General features: G+C 40.2%; 1 protein-coding gene across 2 annotated transcripts in view; it reads right to left on the bottom strand.

Moving 5' to 3' along the window:
* Positions 1–257: 257 nt before the first annotated feature.
* SPTBN1 (spectrin beta, non-erythrocytic 1) overlaps positions 258–13,223 on the bottom strand; it is a 124,739-nt gene continuing 111,773 nt past the window's right edge. For both annotated transcript variants that reach the window (XM_069954333.1, XM_069954334.1), the window contains 6 exons: positions 11,980–12,092; positions 11,830–11,896; positions 5,055–5,293; positions 3,445–3,618; positions 2,765–2,807; positions 258–1,884 (listed from right to left, as the gene is read on the bottom strand). In XM_069954333.1, the coding sequence (XP_069810434.1) occupies positions 1,669–1,884; positions 2,765–2,807; positions 3,445–3,618; positions 5,055–5,293; positions 11,830–11,896; positions 11,980–12,092 (852 nt within the window). In that variant the 3' untranslated portion in view covers positions 258–1,668. The remainder of the gene's footprint in view (positions 1,885–2,764; positions 2,808–3,444; positions 3,619–5,054; positions 5,294–11,829; positions 11,897–11,979; positions 12,093–13,223) is intronic.

Raw genomic sequence — 13,223 nt, 5'->3', positions numbered from 1 at the left:
TTTTAAATAATGGAAGTCAATGAAAAAATGGATCAAAACAAATGACACACAATTGCATCAGTTTTTTTTTTTTTTTGCAAAAAACGGATTACAAAAACGTAGTGTGAACCCAGCCTTACTTTCATTAAAGTGAATGGAACCAAACTGTAATACCACACACAACCTGAGGACAGGGGTGGGGCTGTTTTTGCCAGAAAGTGCTTTTTGTAATCCCCTTTAAAAAAAAAAACACCATTTATCCGATCACACTTAATATATCAGAGGGAAAAAAAAGTGATCATTTTATTCATTTTCCTTGTGCTAAAAATAACAATTAACACCGCACCAGAGCCTAAAACAGCAAGCAATGAAAGAAACTGACGTCTTCCAGTATCTGTCATTTTTAAAAGCATTTAATGACATAGCATATATTTAACAGATAGGGCAAAATTCTAGAATCAAGGGCTCGGCCACCCGCGGCAATCCGGCCGATACTCAACTGCGCCTCCGAAACGTCACAGGCAGGCGGAACGCATCCTGGAGGCTGGAGTTCAGCAACGGTCTAAAGCGCACGGTGCTACCCGGACTCTTAAAGGTACAGTTCCATTCAACTGAAAGCCAGTTCCAGGAATACAGGCCCAGTCATTGGGAGGATATCATTCCTAATAAATGTCATTCTGATTGTGCAGTAAAATGTAAATTTTCATTACAATAGTTACAGTGACAGAGAAATGCACACTATGTATCAAATAGCAAAATAAGGTAGCAAAATTATAACACACAGTGCTGTAGCTGACAAGCAAGTAATCAATTGAGTAACATTACTTTTTTGTTCCAGTAAATGCTTCGTTTCACTTGTACATTTAACATCAATGATTCCTTTAAAGGGTTTATTATACATCTAGTTATAGTTGTACTAGAATTAAATCAGAAACATACAATATAGTGTATTTCAGCAAAAAAAAACAAAAAAAAAAACTAAACAAAAAAACAGAAAAAAATTGTAAAATTACAGGAGTATTTAAAACTGCTAATCCTTTTCCTTAAACACCAACATTCGGAGAATACACACGTGACGCCTGAAAGCTGTGTTGTGTTATAAAGTAGGTGCCCAACCAATCTACTGGCAAAAGAAAACAAAGTGTCTGCACTCCGCTACCACATAAGATTCTCTCAATAGCGCCATGCTAGCTCTCTGGTGGGAAATGGTAGTGAACGATGGGGCTGAACTTTATACATCTGTCGGTGATGTGAACAATCGCGATTGTAATCAATAAAGCACCGCTGCCTTGCACATATCTTATCAATATTAGTAAGGTTGGGTTGTTTTCAAGACAGCCTCAAAAAATTGAGGACAATTAAATATTTCGGTTTATTCTACAATGCCTTTGGGGAGAGGGGAAAAAAACTTAAAAAAAACAAAAACAAAAAAAACAATGGTCCTCTCTCTCTCATCCAGATGCCCAATGTCCCTCAAACTTCATGTGTGTCTCCATACTCTCTTTAGCATACTATAAATATTTTTTTTTTTTTTCAATTTTTTTTTTTTTTTTAATCATGTCGGGGGAACATTAGGCACGGAGTAATGTATTGGTTCTGAGCTTGCATGCTGACATTTCACTGAAAAGAAAAAATAATGTAATAGAAGTGCAGTGGGTTTATGAATCGGTTTGTTTTTAGGCTTTTAGTTCACTTCTTTTTTCCAAAGAGGCTGAATCTCTTCTCCTTGTCCTTCTCTTTGTCCTTCTCCCGCTTGCCAGGGCTGGACTCTGTGGTGACCGTTACGCTGGCTGGCAGAGTTTGGGCCCGGCTGGACGCTGGAGTGCTCTGCGTGCTCAGAGACACCTCGGTTTTATCGGCTGAGATTGCATTTGAGATCGCTTGGATCCATGTGTTCATTTCCTCCTGTGAGAAAGAGATTACAGGTCACATTTTTTTGGCCATGAAGATGTTCATAGCCTGGATGCTTTGTACAATGTTGAAGCACTTTTCCAAAAAAAAAACAAACAAAAAAAAAACACAACTGCTCTGTGTGTTTTCAACCTTAAAAGGGTTATCCCGTATTAGGAGAAAAAAAACTACTTTCTTACAAAAACAAAGCCACCCCTGTCCTTCAGGTTGTGGGTGGTACTGAACTTAAAGAGACAGGTACTCTTTAAGCTTTATTCACTTCAATGGAACCGAGCTGCAAAACCACGCCAACACTGAGGGCAAGAGAGTTGCTAAGCCTGGACAATCCTTTTAATGTGTAGCCTCATTTAGGCCTTATTTACAGGTTCCATGCATGGTTTGTTTATACAGACAGAGTGCAATGGAGCGGAGTTCGGAGTTCCCAGCATCATGTATCATTAGGATGCCGCGCGGCTGTGTCAGTACAGAACCATGAAGATTTAAACTGATTCGGAGCACCTGGCAACATAATGATACATGATGCCAGGATGTCCATGAATCTGGTCTGTAGCACATCTTCCTGCATGGACCCCGTGAACGCCCCCTAACACTAAGATCTGCTGCAAGCTATTACATGTGCCCAGATATTTGTTGACAGATGAAGTCAATTTTAGTGAGTTGTCTGGAGCCTTTGGGCACGGCACAACAGACAGCTAATCCGTCACAATTACATCAGGGTCCATATGATTTAGGGAGAAAAGAAGCTTCTGTATGAAATCAGAGTAAGTACTAAATTGTCCAACAGATTTCTATGGGGACCACGTTACGGATCTATACACCACGGATACATAACAGTCTGAGTGCAATATGCATTAACAAATATACTAAAACTTACATCATCTTTGGCTTGGAAAAGGTATTCATTACCATCATTCAGTCTGTAGAAGTAAAGGAGAAGATAAATGAATTATACACATTCAATCAATAGTCACATAACTAATGTATAGCAGTCCCTTCCCAGCACAATGATAGAAAGGTCACATATTGGACAACAGTAGGTATCAACCATCAAATAAGTGATAAGCTAGATAGACAGTGCTGTATATTTGTTATTTAAAGTGGCTCTGTACCCACAGTCTGACCACCTCAAACCACTTGTACCTTCAGATAGCTGCTTATAATCCAATATCTGTCCTGGGGTCCGTTCGGCAGGTGATGCAGTTATTATCCTAAAAAACAACTTTTAAACTTGCAGCCCTGTGTCAAATTGGCGTGGTAACTAGAGATGAGCGAACCTGGAGCATGCTCGAGTTCATCCGAACCCGAACGTTCAGCATTTGATTAGCGTGGCTGCTGAACTTGGATAAAGCTCTAAGGCTATGTAGAAAACATGGATATAGTCATTGGTAGGTAGGAGCTGAGAATGTATGGGCAGAACTGGAGGAACAGAGTCTACAATATCACTGAAGGAACCAGCTGTCCATACAGGATTGTGCTATATCACTAATATCTTTTACATTTACAAGACGTCAAAAAGAAGAAGAATGGACGTTGGACAGGGCACAGTTCACTTACTTCAGTTTAAACACATGTTTTTTCTTCTTGTAGTCGGTGGCTACTTCACAGAGGGCTTCCTTCAGATTCACCGGGATTTCATTGTGGTATGTAATACCAGATGCAGCAGTCTTGGAGTCTTTATAAAATCCAATTTCTTGGTTACTTATCACACAATATACATGATGCCAAGATCTAAATGAAAGAAGGAACATCTCTGTTATTGGTGGTGCCAGAGCTTAGTGACCATGTGATAAAACGGTGAATGGGATGACATATATTCTGCATTTGCAACTTCACATCATCCTCTTATTTATTCTAATGAATCACTTTCTCTACAAGCAGGAGCTGTATGGGTAAGGTGGGGACATCCTGGGGGGCCTCAAAACTGAAGGCAAAATTAACGCAGTAAAGCGGCATTAGGAAAACAAAGAGATGCTGGTGCCATTCTCTCGCCATACATAGAATACAAGCTCCATAAACAGCATCAGTATTCTGCTGACTCTGCTGGGGAGTTTGAATTGCTTGACACTGAATAGAAGATGAAAAAAATGATATTTTTAAGGGATACCTATTTATTTCTATTAACACTTAAAGGGGGCCTGTCACCCTGGCTGCCGGGGTGAAGCCCGCCCAACCCCCCGCCCGGGGTCTGGGGGCCAACACCATACTCATACAGAAATGAATGGGCACAGTACTCTGCTGAGATCCATCACCCCTTCATTTTACCAACTAATGATGGTCTTAGCACCCAGACCCCAATCATGAAAACATATGTCCCCATGAATACAGGTATGCATTACCACTGAAGACCCATGCTACAGAAAAGCCTTCTGTCGGGTACTAACTCCCTGCACCCCTAAAATCATCTATTTCAAGTGTCCATGGTGCTCCAAGAAACACTGCAGCTTCTTAAATGTTTATGAAGCACAGCTTTATACATTTTGTAGTGGTGCCTGGTACTGCAGCTAACTACAGCTCCGTCCCATTCAAGTAAATAGGACTGAGCTATATGTAGTATCGGACACAGCCACTACAGAATGTATACAGAAGTGCCTGGTTTTGACAACGTGTCATTTTTAGGGCCATCGTAAGTGCAAAATTCATTTTTTCTGATACAGAGCTCCAAATGCATAGAAATAGATTTAGACATAACTTTGTGTCTGTCTGCAGCCACCACTAGAGGGAGCTTGTGAGAGTATAGCATACTGACATAATATTCAGTTCAGTGTATTCCAGTATGCTGTAAGCTCCCCCTAGTGGTGGTGTGTATGCATGGGATTTAGATCACTGTGTTAAAAAAATAAAATAAAACCTTTATATATTACCATAATAATCCATACACATTTTTTTTAATTTACTTAAATAAAACAAACTAGTCGTCAAGGATGGACATTTACTTTAAATGGAATTGGTCATCTTTAAATAATGCTCTTACTCCTCTTTCTCATTCGATTAGTTGTCTTTCAGCCACTTGGTCAAGGCACAGAGTGGTGGGGAAGGGAGGAGGCATGCATGCTGCAGCAAAGTACAATCACTGACACTTGAGCATGAACTATAACTTTAAAGTTCCGACCTTGCAGTACGATAATGTGGAAATGCCTTGTAATATGATGTACTTAGTAATGTACCTGCTGGAGGCTTTCTTATTATGCGCCTCCCATTCATGTTTGCGATGCAAGAAGCCTTCAAACTGAGCGGAAGGAATGTCCTGCGTCTTGGCTGGTAGGGTGGAGGCGGTCTGCGGCTGCATGCCCGATTTTGATTTACGGTCAGCAGTCGGTGAGGGGATCGGACTGGATTCTTTTGAACTTGACCTCTGCTCTGTGGACCCATTAACCATCTCATTGGTGTCAGCATTTTCCGCCATCTGAAAGCATAAAACAACAGTATAAATATATATGACTAAACATCGAACAGCAAGATGGTTACCTATAGACTATTCAACACGTCTGCACAGTAACCATTTAATGGCTGCCTGCAGTTCACCTATATAAAAGGACTGAAGTACAGCAGATCTGCTCTTACACCGGGTATCAATAAGCAGAAAATCAATTAGAGGTATCAATATGATTAGTAATCACTTATAGACGTGGAAAAACAGGGAGTGCGCACTGTGCCTAACTGTACCTCAATCCTTTTCTGCAGAATATAGGGTAAAGCCATCAGGAAGAGTTACAGAATTAGAGCGCCGTCCGGCAGCCACTCTGTCTGTCCTGTCACCACACGATAGATGGGAGTTCATAACAGGTCAGTTCTCATAAGCATTGTCAGAAACGGATCGGTCAATGGCCTTCTTTCTGAAAATGCTCCTTATTTTACCAGGAGGTAAAACAATCACAAAGACATGCAAAGATGATAGTAAAATTACACCATGCATTTCCACTTCCATCATCCTTGGTTAGGTTGGATTTTCAGGAGAGCAGATGGGAAATTAGGAGTTGTGAGATACAAGTTGTTTGGTAACCAGAGTTATTGGTTCGCTCTTCATTAAGTCAACTGGATTGGAGTTAAAGAGGGACAAGAGAAACCACCACAGTCACTCAACACCACACGGCTTATTTACCCCCAAAACATAGACAGAACCAAGGCCTTGCCCATCGCGTGCTTTGCTGTTCTGGTTGTTCGTTGCTCGCCGTGACCGGGATGGCTTAGAGAGCCAAGTTATCCAGTAGCTGACTGGTCAATCTGAAGTCGTCTCCGGGAGCCGTTCAATTATAATGGATTCCTAGTATCTTTAATCTACGGATAGGACTCACACCCTGACATTCATTTTTATTTTTGCTATTTAGTATCACTGAAGCAGCCTGAAGAGTGAGATTAGCGAGTTACGGAAGCTCTCTGCTACTTACTATTTAGTACACACAATGCCAGTCTTTTTTATGGCGTAAAGCAAGGTGCCATAGCTTTATCAAGTGATTAATGGCAGGCGCTCGTGGTGGGTTTCTGTCTGTTCTAAGGTGTCAGACAGATACTGGAGGGTGAAAAATTCTATATGGGAAGGGTTATAGACTAACATAAGATTCCTACACGTGATCTGCTAACACTGAGGCTAAATCACAGCTCAAAAATTACATTTTAAAGGGAATCTGTCATCACTTTCATGAAAAGTCATTGGTGTGGTGCCAGCTTCTCCCTGCCCCATCTGCCTTGATTGATAGATTTCTCCCTATACACAAAGATCTATCAATCAAGGCTAGTGGGGTGGGGAGAATACGCTGGGGACTGCCCCAATGACTTGTAGTTTGGGCGCCATGAATATAAATGACAGGTTCCATTTAAAGTAGTGGTCTGTAGTGGGGGGAAGCCGGAGCCAGGTCTCATCTATGCAGCAGACGCAGCTGGGAAAAGTAGTAGTGCTTGGCGGCCGCTCAGATGATTAGCTGACCATGTAAGACAAGGAGTGTATAAGTCCCCAGAGTAAAAACAGCTCAAAAGCTGGCCATACACATTACATAAGGGTCATCTGGGACTGGCCATGTGTATGGGAGGCTCCTGAATCTTCCTTGATCAAAGGCATAACTATAGAAGCTGGGGTAGCGTGCGCCCGCAGTTCCACCTGTCCTGTTGTGAATAGTGCCTGAATAAAGAATTCCAGCGATATTGGTGAGTGCCCGTATCTTTTTCTTGCATCGCTATAACTATGGAGGCACTATAGTTGCACCCGGGCCCCTGTGCCACATAAGAGAAGACTGGTAGACAGGGGACCCCATTATAGATTTTGCACTGAAACTTCGGCTTTGGCTGTCCAGGCATGATGGAAATTGTAGTCTTGCAACAGCTGGAGGGCCGAAGGTTCCCCATACCTGAGCTAGATCCTAGGACTATGTTACATGGTCGCTACCAACCAACCTCCACATTAACATTTATGGTACTTAGAATAAATAAGTTATAACTGGGGAAACACCTCACCTGTTCGTTCCTTATAAAATGCTACAAAAACCTATTCACTTGAAACGAATAAATAAAGCTTATTTACTTTAAACAACCTGAGTAATAATTGAGCTGATCTCGAGGGTCCCTCTGCAGGTGAGATGAAGTATTACAGGGTGTTATCTATGTAATGCACCGACACATCGGGCCTTGAACAGCAAGAGCTGCTACTTGTTAAGTTCAGTCCTAAAGGAAACGGCAGCAATACTAACAGGACATATGTAAAGCATGTCTAAAGATTATAATCCCTTTAACTGTGCTGATGCCTAATGTCAGGTGGCAACATTGTGGATGTCCCACTAGTGTCAGGGGATGCTGATACCCTCGCTGTAATACTGTGGGTAAACTACTATGAGTACTGTATAGCCTATGTCCAGGAGCTATAAAGTAGAGTGGCCTTCTGCAAACTCTTGGAGTAAGCACTGCCATGAAGCTATACTCTATGCAAAAAGCTAACCTTATACATTACACATCTGCAGAGTACTTAGGTCTAGGATAGAAAAAGAGGTGCAAAACTCGCACATGATCACTGACTGAGATGGAATTGCGAAAATCAGACTAGATTAATATGTGAATCAAAAAAAGCTAAGCTCAGCTAAGCTATCAAATCACATTCAGGTTCTTTTGCTAACATGCTATTTCACGGTTCTGAACGCTCTACTGTGATGTGGAAGGGGTAACGCATACAAAAACGTATTTAAAAAAGTATGGCAGATTGGTGACGCTGTCGTAACAATATCACAGATACATGGCAACCAACAAGGTCACAATTCTGATGTTCCAAACTGTGATACACGAGACACACAGGAAACTCCGCTATTATATCTTTGCCTACATGGTAAACACATCCATAGGCTTCCACTGACAGCCAAGGGTGACTTTTTGGCCTGTCTGGTTGGTATACATAGTAGGCTATGCTATTCCATCACAGAAAGAGTAACCTAGACCATAAAAATAGGGGTTTGCCTAACCGCTGCACTGGGAATAGTGGGCTAGATGTACATAAAAGCAGCATGAAACTGCAGGGCCGAGTTTGTCATCTGTTAATAGTGGCTTTGTAAGTGGGGCATTCCTATGTGGCCATTTAAATCATACCCACAAGATATGTCATACATCTGATAGGTGTGGGTCACAGGGGTAGAACTGACATCTATATCCAGACTGAGCCCCCCTCCCCCCTGACTACTTGCAGCCACCATAAGGTGGTCAGAAAGCAGACAGGGCACAGGCAATGTCAAGGTGGGGCGGGATTCACACTTCACATTTATGGCATATCCTGTGGAAGGCCCAGATAAGAATACCCCTTTAAATCTAACATTATAAGGACAACATTGCAATATTGTGTTCTTATATTCTTATCGAACATGGCAGCGATCGGTAGGTAAGAAAGCAGCATTACACCTGTGTATGTGAGCTACGCCACAAGCGCACTATGAAAGCCAACAGTTTCAACACTGCCCACATACATGTGGATATGTAGGAGACACTTTCCAATAAAAGCATTAAAAAAAAAGTCACAGCGTAACTGAACGTAAGCTTGCGTAACGTAAATTAACACACAGACGTGCTGGACATGTAGAAATGAACAAGCAAATAAACTTTAATGGGCACATGCTATGAGCGTGCAGACAAACAGAACACAGCGGTTACGGTGACATTGACTGCACATGGCGGTTAGTCATGTGATCTGGTCAGTGACTAGTGATGGATGTGAACCATTAGTGACAGGCGTGGCATGGGTCACTGTATCCAGATGCACAAAGCTATGCTCCGTTTGATTGACATATTGGAGTCTCTGCACCATTTTATTGACTTTCTGGTAAAATATAGCTTAAGAATATAGTTAAATATAATAGTCATATATGTTAAGATAAGAAAATACATTTATATCATGTTTAGCATTAGCGTCATGACTTCAGCACTACTGCCTACAGCACAACGGGGTGGCCAAAGTCAGAACCATCGTCACTAAGGGAGGAGCATACGAGTATATACAAGATCTTTCAGAGGTGCAACATTCAGAAGAACACTGAGCTTCGGTAAGATCTGGTGAGCTGACAACATGGCGGCCTCCACTGTGTGCAGGAAACAAGTGCATCTTAAAGAGGTTTCCAGGATAGGAAATTAGGATCCATTTTATAACGTCCAGAAACAGCGCCACTCCATGGACTATGTCCATTACTGCAACCCAGCCAGATTTAAGTAAATAGGGGTCAGCTGCAATGCCGGTCTGTGGAAATGAGTGGCGCTGTTTGGGAGACTAATCCTGGACAACTCCTTTAACAACGTACATTCATATAGTCTTTCATAAAGTTTTACATTGGAAATTATTAAAATATGAATTTAACAAAAAGGTAGAGAGACTCAGAAAACAATGTAGAATGTAACACAATTATGAAGCTACTTGTGGTTTTCCTGACAAAAGGAATAAAAATAATACATGCACAGAGAAAAGAAGAAATGACTGATGAAATAACATTGGTTAAGCGGCAACTTCATATTGGGGATTAGAAAACAAAAGAAAAATTAGCCACTTTATTTTTTTGGATCTGAATGTTCTTGGAATCATAGAAGCTTCCGGTCACAATCAACGTTTATCCTAAAAAGGAGGGGAAACAACCTCTTTGGATCCACAAGATCCTCTAATACTACTATAGAGAGTAATAGATTTTCTCCTGAGGTCGTAAGAGATGAAGGGAACTTGTCAGCAGCTGCTGATTTAGGTAATTTAATACCCATTCTATAAATGTGTGTGTCTAAGTAATAGGTTTCTAGATAATAAACTTTATTTAATGCCTGTGCAGTATATACATGAAGTACCTGGAGTCATTAGGCTGTTATACAGAATCTCTAAGTCAAGGATTCATCTCTCCCCCTGCTGCAAGCACGCCTCCTGTCTGATGACAGACAGTCCCGTTTGATTTCAGACAAGCTTGTGCAATCATTAGGCAGGAGGCGTGCTTGCAGCAGGGGGAGAGATGAATACAGAGGGATGACTCCTTGACTGAGAACTGCTGTGTAACACCACGATGACTCCAGGTACTTGTAGCTACATAGAGCAAAGGCAGCAAACATAGTTTAATATCTAAAAATACATAGCTCAGACAAACATATCACAAACATGTATACAGTGGCTATTTGCCGATATTTTATCGTATACCCTGAGTGTGATAAGGGTGATATTACGGATCTTAAATATACGTAACATTACATCTAATGACAACATGGTTAGAAAATGCGATTGATATGCACTAAAGTGCAAAGGTCACCCATATTTATGTAACATTATTTCCCTTCATTTCTATACCCCTACTAAGGCCTCATACACATAACATAGTCATATAACAGACCAAGAGTCCCTATGGCTCTGAACTATGCAGCCATACATTACCCGCCATGTGCCGCCATATGATGCCTTTGTAAAACAATGTATTGCAGAGATATCCTCGCCTAAAAGAGAGGTTTCTAATGGCATCTGATTGTTATTCTATTTGGTTGATTCATAATATTGGAGGAATAATAAAAATACAGCAGGGTCCCATAGATGTCTATGAGTGCCGTATCACGTCTGCTTACAAAGATGTATAAAGAAATAGCAGTCATGTGCATGAGGCCTTTATAGGATTCTATATCTATATAAACAAGCCTTATGTCTCAACACTGCCATCTAGTGAACACCAGCAACATTACAACTCCTGCTGCAGAGGACAAATAAAGGCTATAAATTAGTGAAAGCTATAAATAAAACCCTGCTAATATAAAGTATAAGTGCAACATTGGTATGAATGCTATAAGGCCTGTAACACGTGAACATTTAAATATAGTAACAATGACTGATACATGTATTCTTGATAAACCATAAAAGCTGCTCTAGCCAGTTTATATCATGCAGTGAAGCAACAAACAGTGAATCCCCCAGACAATGTCACAGAAGCTAAACATTTATAATATATCAGATGAGTAGATACCGGCATATACAGACATACACATCTATAATCCCTCATCTCAGCTCCCTTGCATAGATTAAGAAAATCCCAAAGCTTACATTGAAAATAAATGAAACTATAATATCTTCTGTAGCTCTACTATATAGCAGCGGTCTCCAGCCTGTTGCACAACTACAACTCCCAACATGTCCTGACTGCCAAAGGCTATTAGGGAATGCTGGGAATTGGGGTTTCTCAGGGTCTGGAGTCCACTATGCTATGGTAAAAATACATACAAAATATATATGTTACCTAGTACCTGCTATTAGTCAAGTCAAATAAACAAGAACTCTATATTATTAGTTATTAACAGTACATCTGAGTGGGTTTGGGGTGAAAAGTACCAACGTTACCAGAGATTTTTTTTTCATTTTGGGGAGGGGGAAGGGGGCTGTAAGGTTTAAAGTCCAGACCACTGCCTGTCATTGGCTGTTCTTCGGCTAATCAAGTTTTTGTAGCTTTGGTAGTTTTGGGAGCGGTAACTAACCCGTGGTGAATCTTGGTCAGATGGCAAGCCGTTTTGGGAAATTTGTTCTCCTTCTTTTGTTCCATCCCTAAATATAAAAAGAATGAGGTCAGAGGAGGGAAAAAGGAACAAGATGGTGTATAAAGCGAGCTGGGAGGAGCTGCATCTTACCATTGCTGTGGGGAATCCCCTTCTTCTGAACCTTTAGGACTCAGCTCAGGAGTGGGGGGTTTTCTCTTCCTCTCCTCTTCTTCCTGCAGTCGACGTACTTCCAACAATTCCAACTAAAAGATATTCAAGAAGAGTCAAGTACTTGACCAATAGACAGCAAACAGATTTCCATTTAGGTGGGGTTTTGCAATTAAGCTCCAATTCTCTTCAGTGGAATGGAGCTGCAGAACCCCACCCAAACTGGAGACAACAGTTGTGCTCTTTCTGGAAGAATTCAGACATGTTTTTCTAAGCCTGGATAACCCCTTTAGGCTCCCACTAACTTCAAAGGGATCTTGAGTGTAAATACCTCTTTTTTGCACATATCTCCCATTAAAGTCAGGCTTTTTTAAAGTGACTCTGCTGGGTTTTTTTCCAGAGTAGCCTACGGAGTCCTGGGTGATATCTTTATTATGTGATACTTTGTGATGTTACTTTTTGCTAATTTTTCTGTAGTCTTTTGTTTTGGGGACATTATTTTGGTTACAAGTAATAGTATTGGTGGTTAATTATATATATATATATATATATATATATATATATATATATATATATATATATATATATATATATATATATATATATATTTTTTTTTTTTTATTTTTTTTTTTTTTTTTTAGTTAATACGGTTGAAAAAAGACACATGTCCATCAAGTTCAACCAAGGAGGGGATGGATACAGGGAAGGGGGAGGGGTGATATGTTCTATACATATGCATCTATATTATTTTGGTCTAAGAACTTGTCTAGCCCTGTTTTGAAGCCCTCTACTGTTTTTGCTAAACAGATAGATATATATATAGATATATATAGATATAGATATATATATTTTTTTGTTGTTTATTCTACTGGAGTTGGTTTACATTGGGCATCAGCACTTTATTTGTTTGTGCATATATATATGATTTTTTTTTTATTGTTTGTGATGTCTTCAAATTTCATTATATGAATTATTGGTTTCATGTATGTGCACTTTATTAAGGAAAATTAGGATTTGCATTAACTTTTAATAATAATTTAATTGGAATTTATCGTTTGTTTTTTTTTGGACCCTGGTACAATACAATAATAGCTCTCTGGTGTGGAAGTAAGCTTATAATGTCTACTTCTTTGTACATTTTTTTTAGTGTTTTTAGATGTTTTTGTCCAGTTTTTTGTACATGAAGAATTATTGCTGAATAAAATTTTTATTTTTGGATATTTTGT

This window comes from Dendropsophus ebraccatus, chromosome 15 (assembly GCF_027789765.1).
Source record: "Dendropsophus ebraccatus isolate aDenEbr1 chromosome 15, aDenEbr1.pat, whole genome shotgun sequence".
Lineage (NCBI taxonomy): Eukaryota > Metazoa > Chordata > Amphibia > Anura > Hylidae > Dendropsophus > Dendropsophus ebraccatus.
The sequence above is the reverse complement of the archived record's forward strand: the minus strand, read 5'-3'. Positions and strand labels throughout refer to the sequence as shown.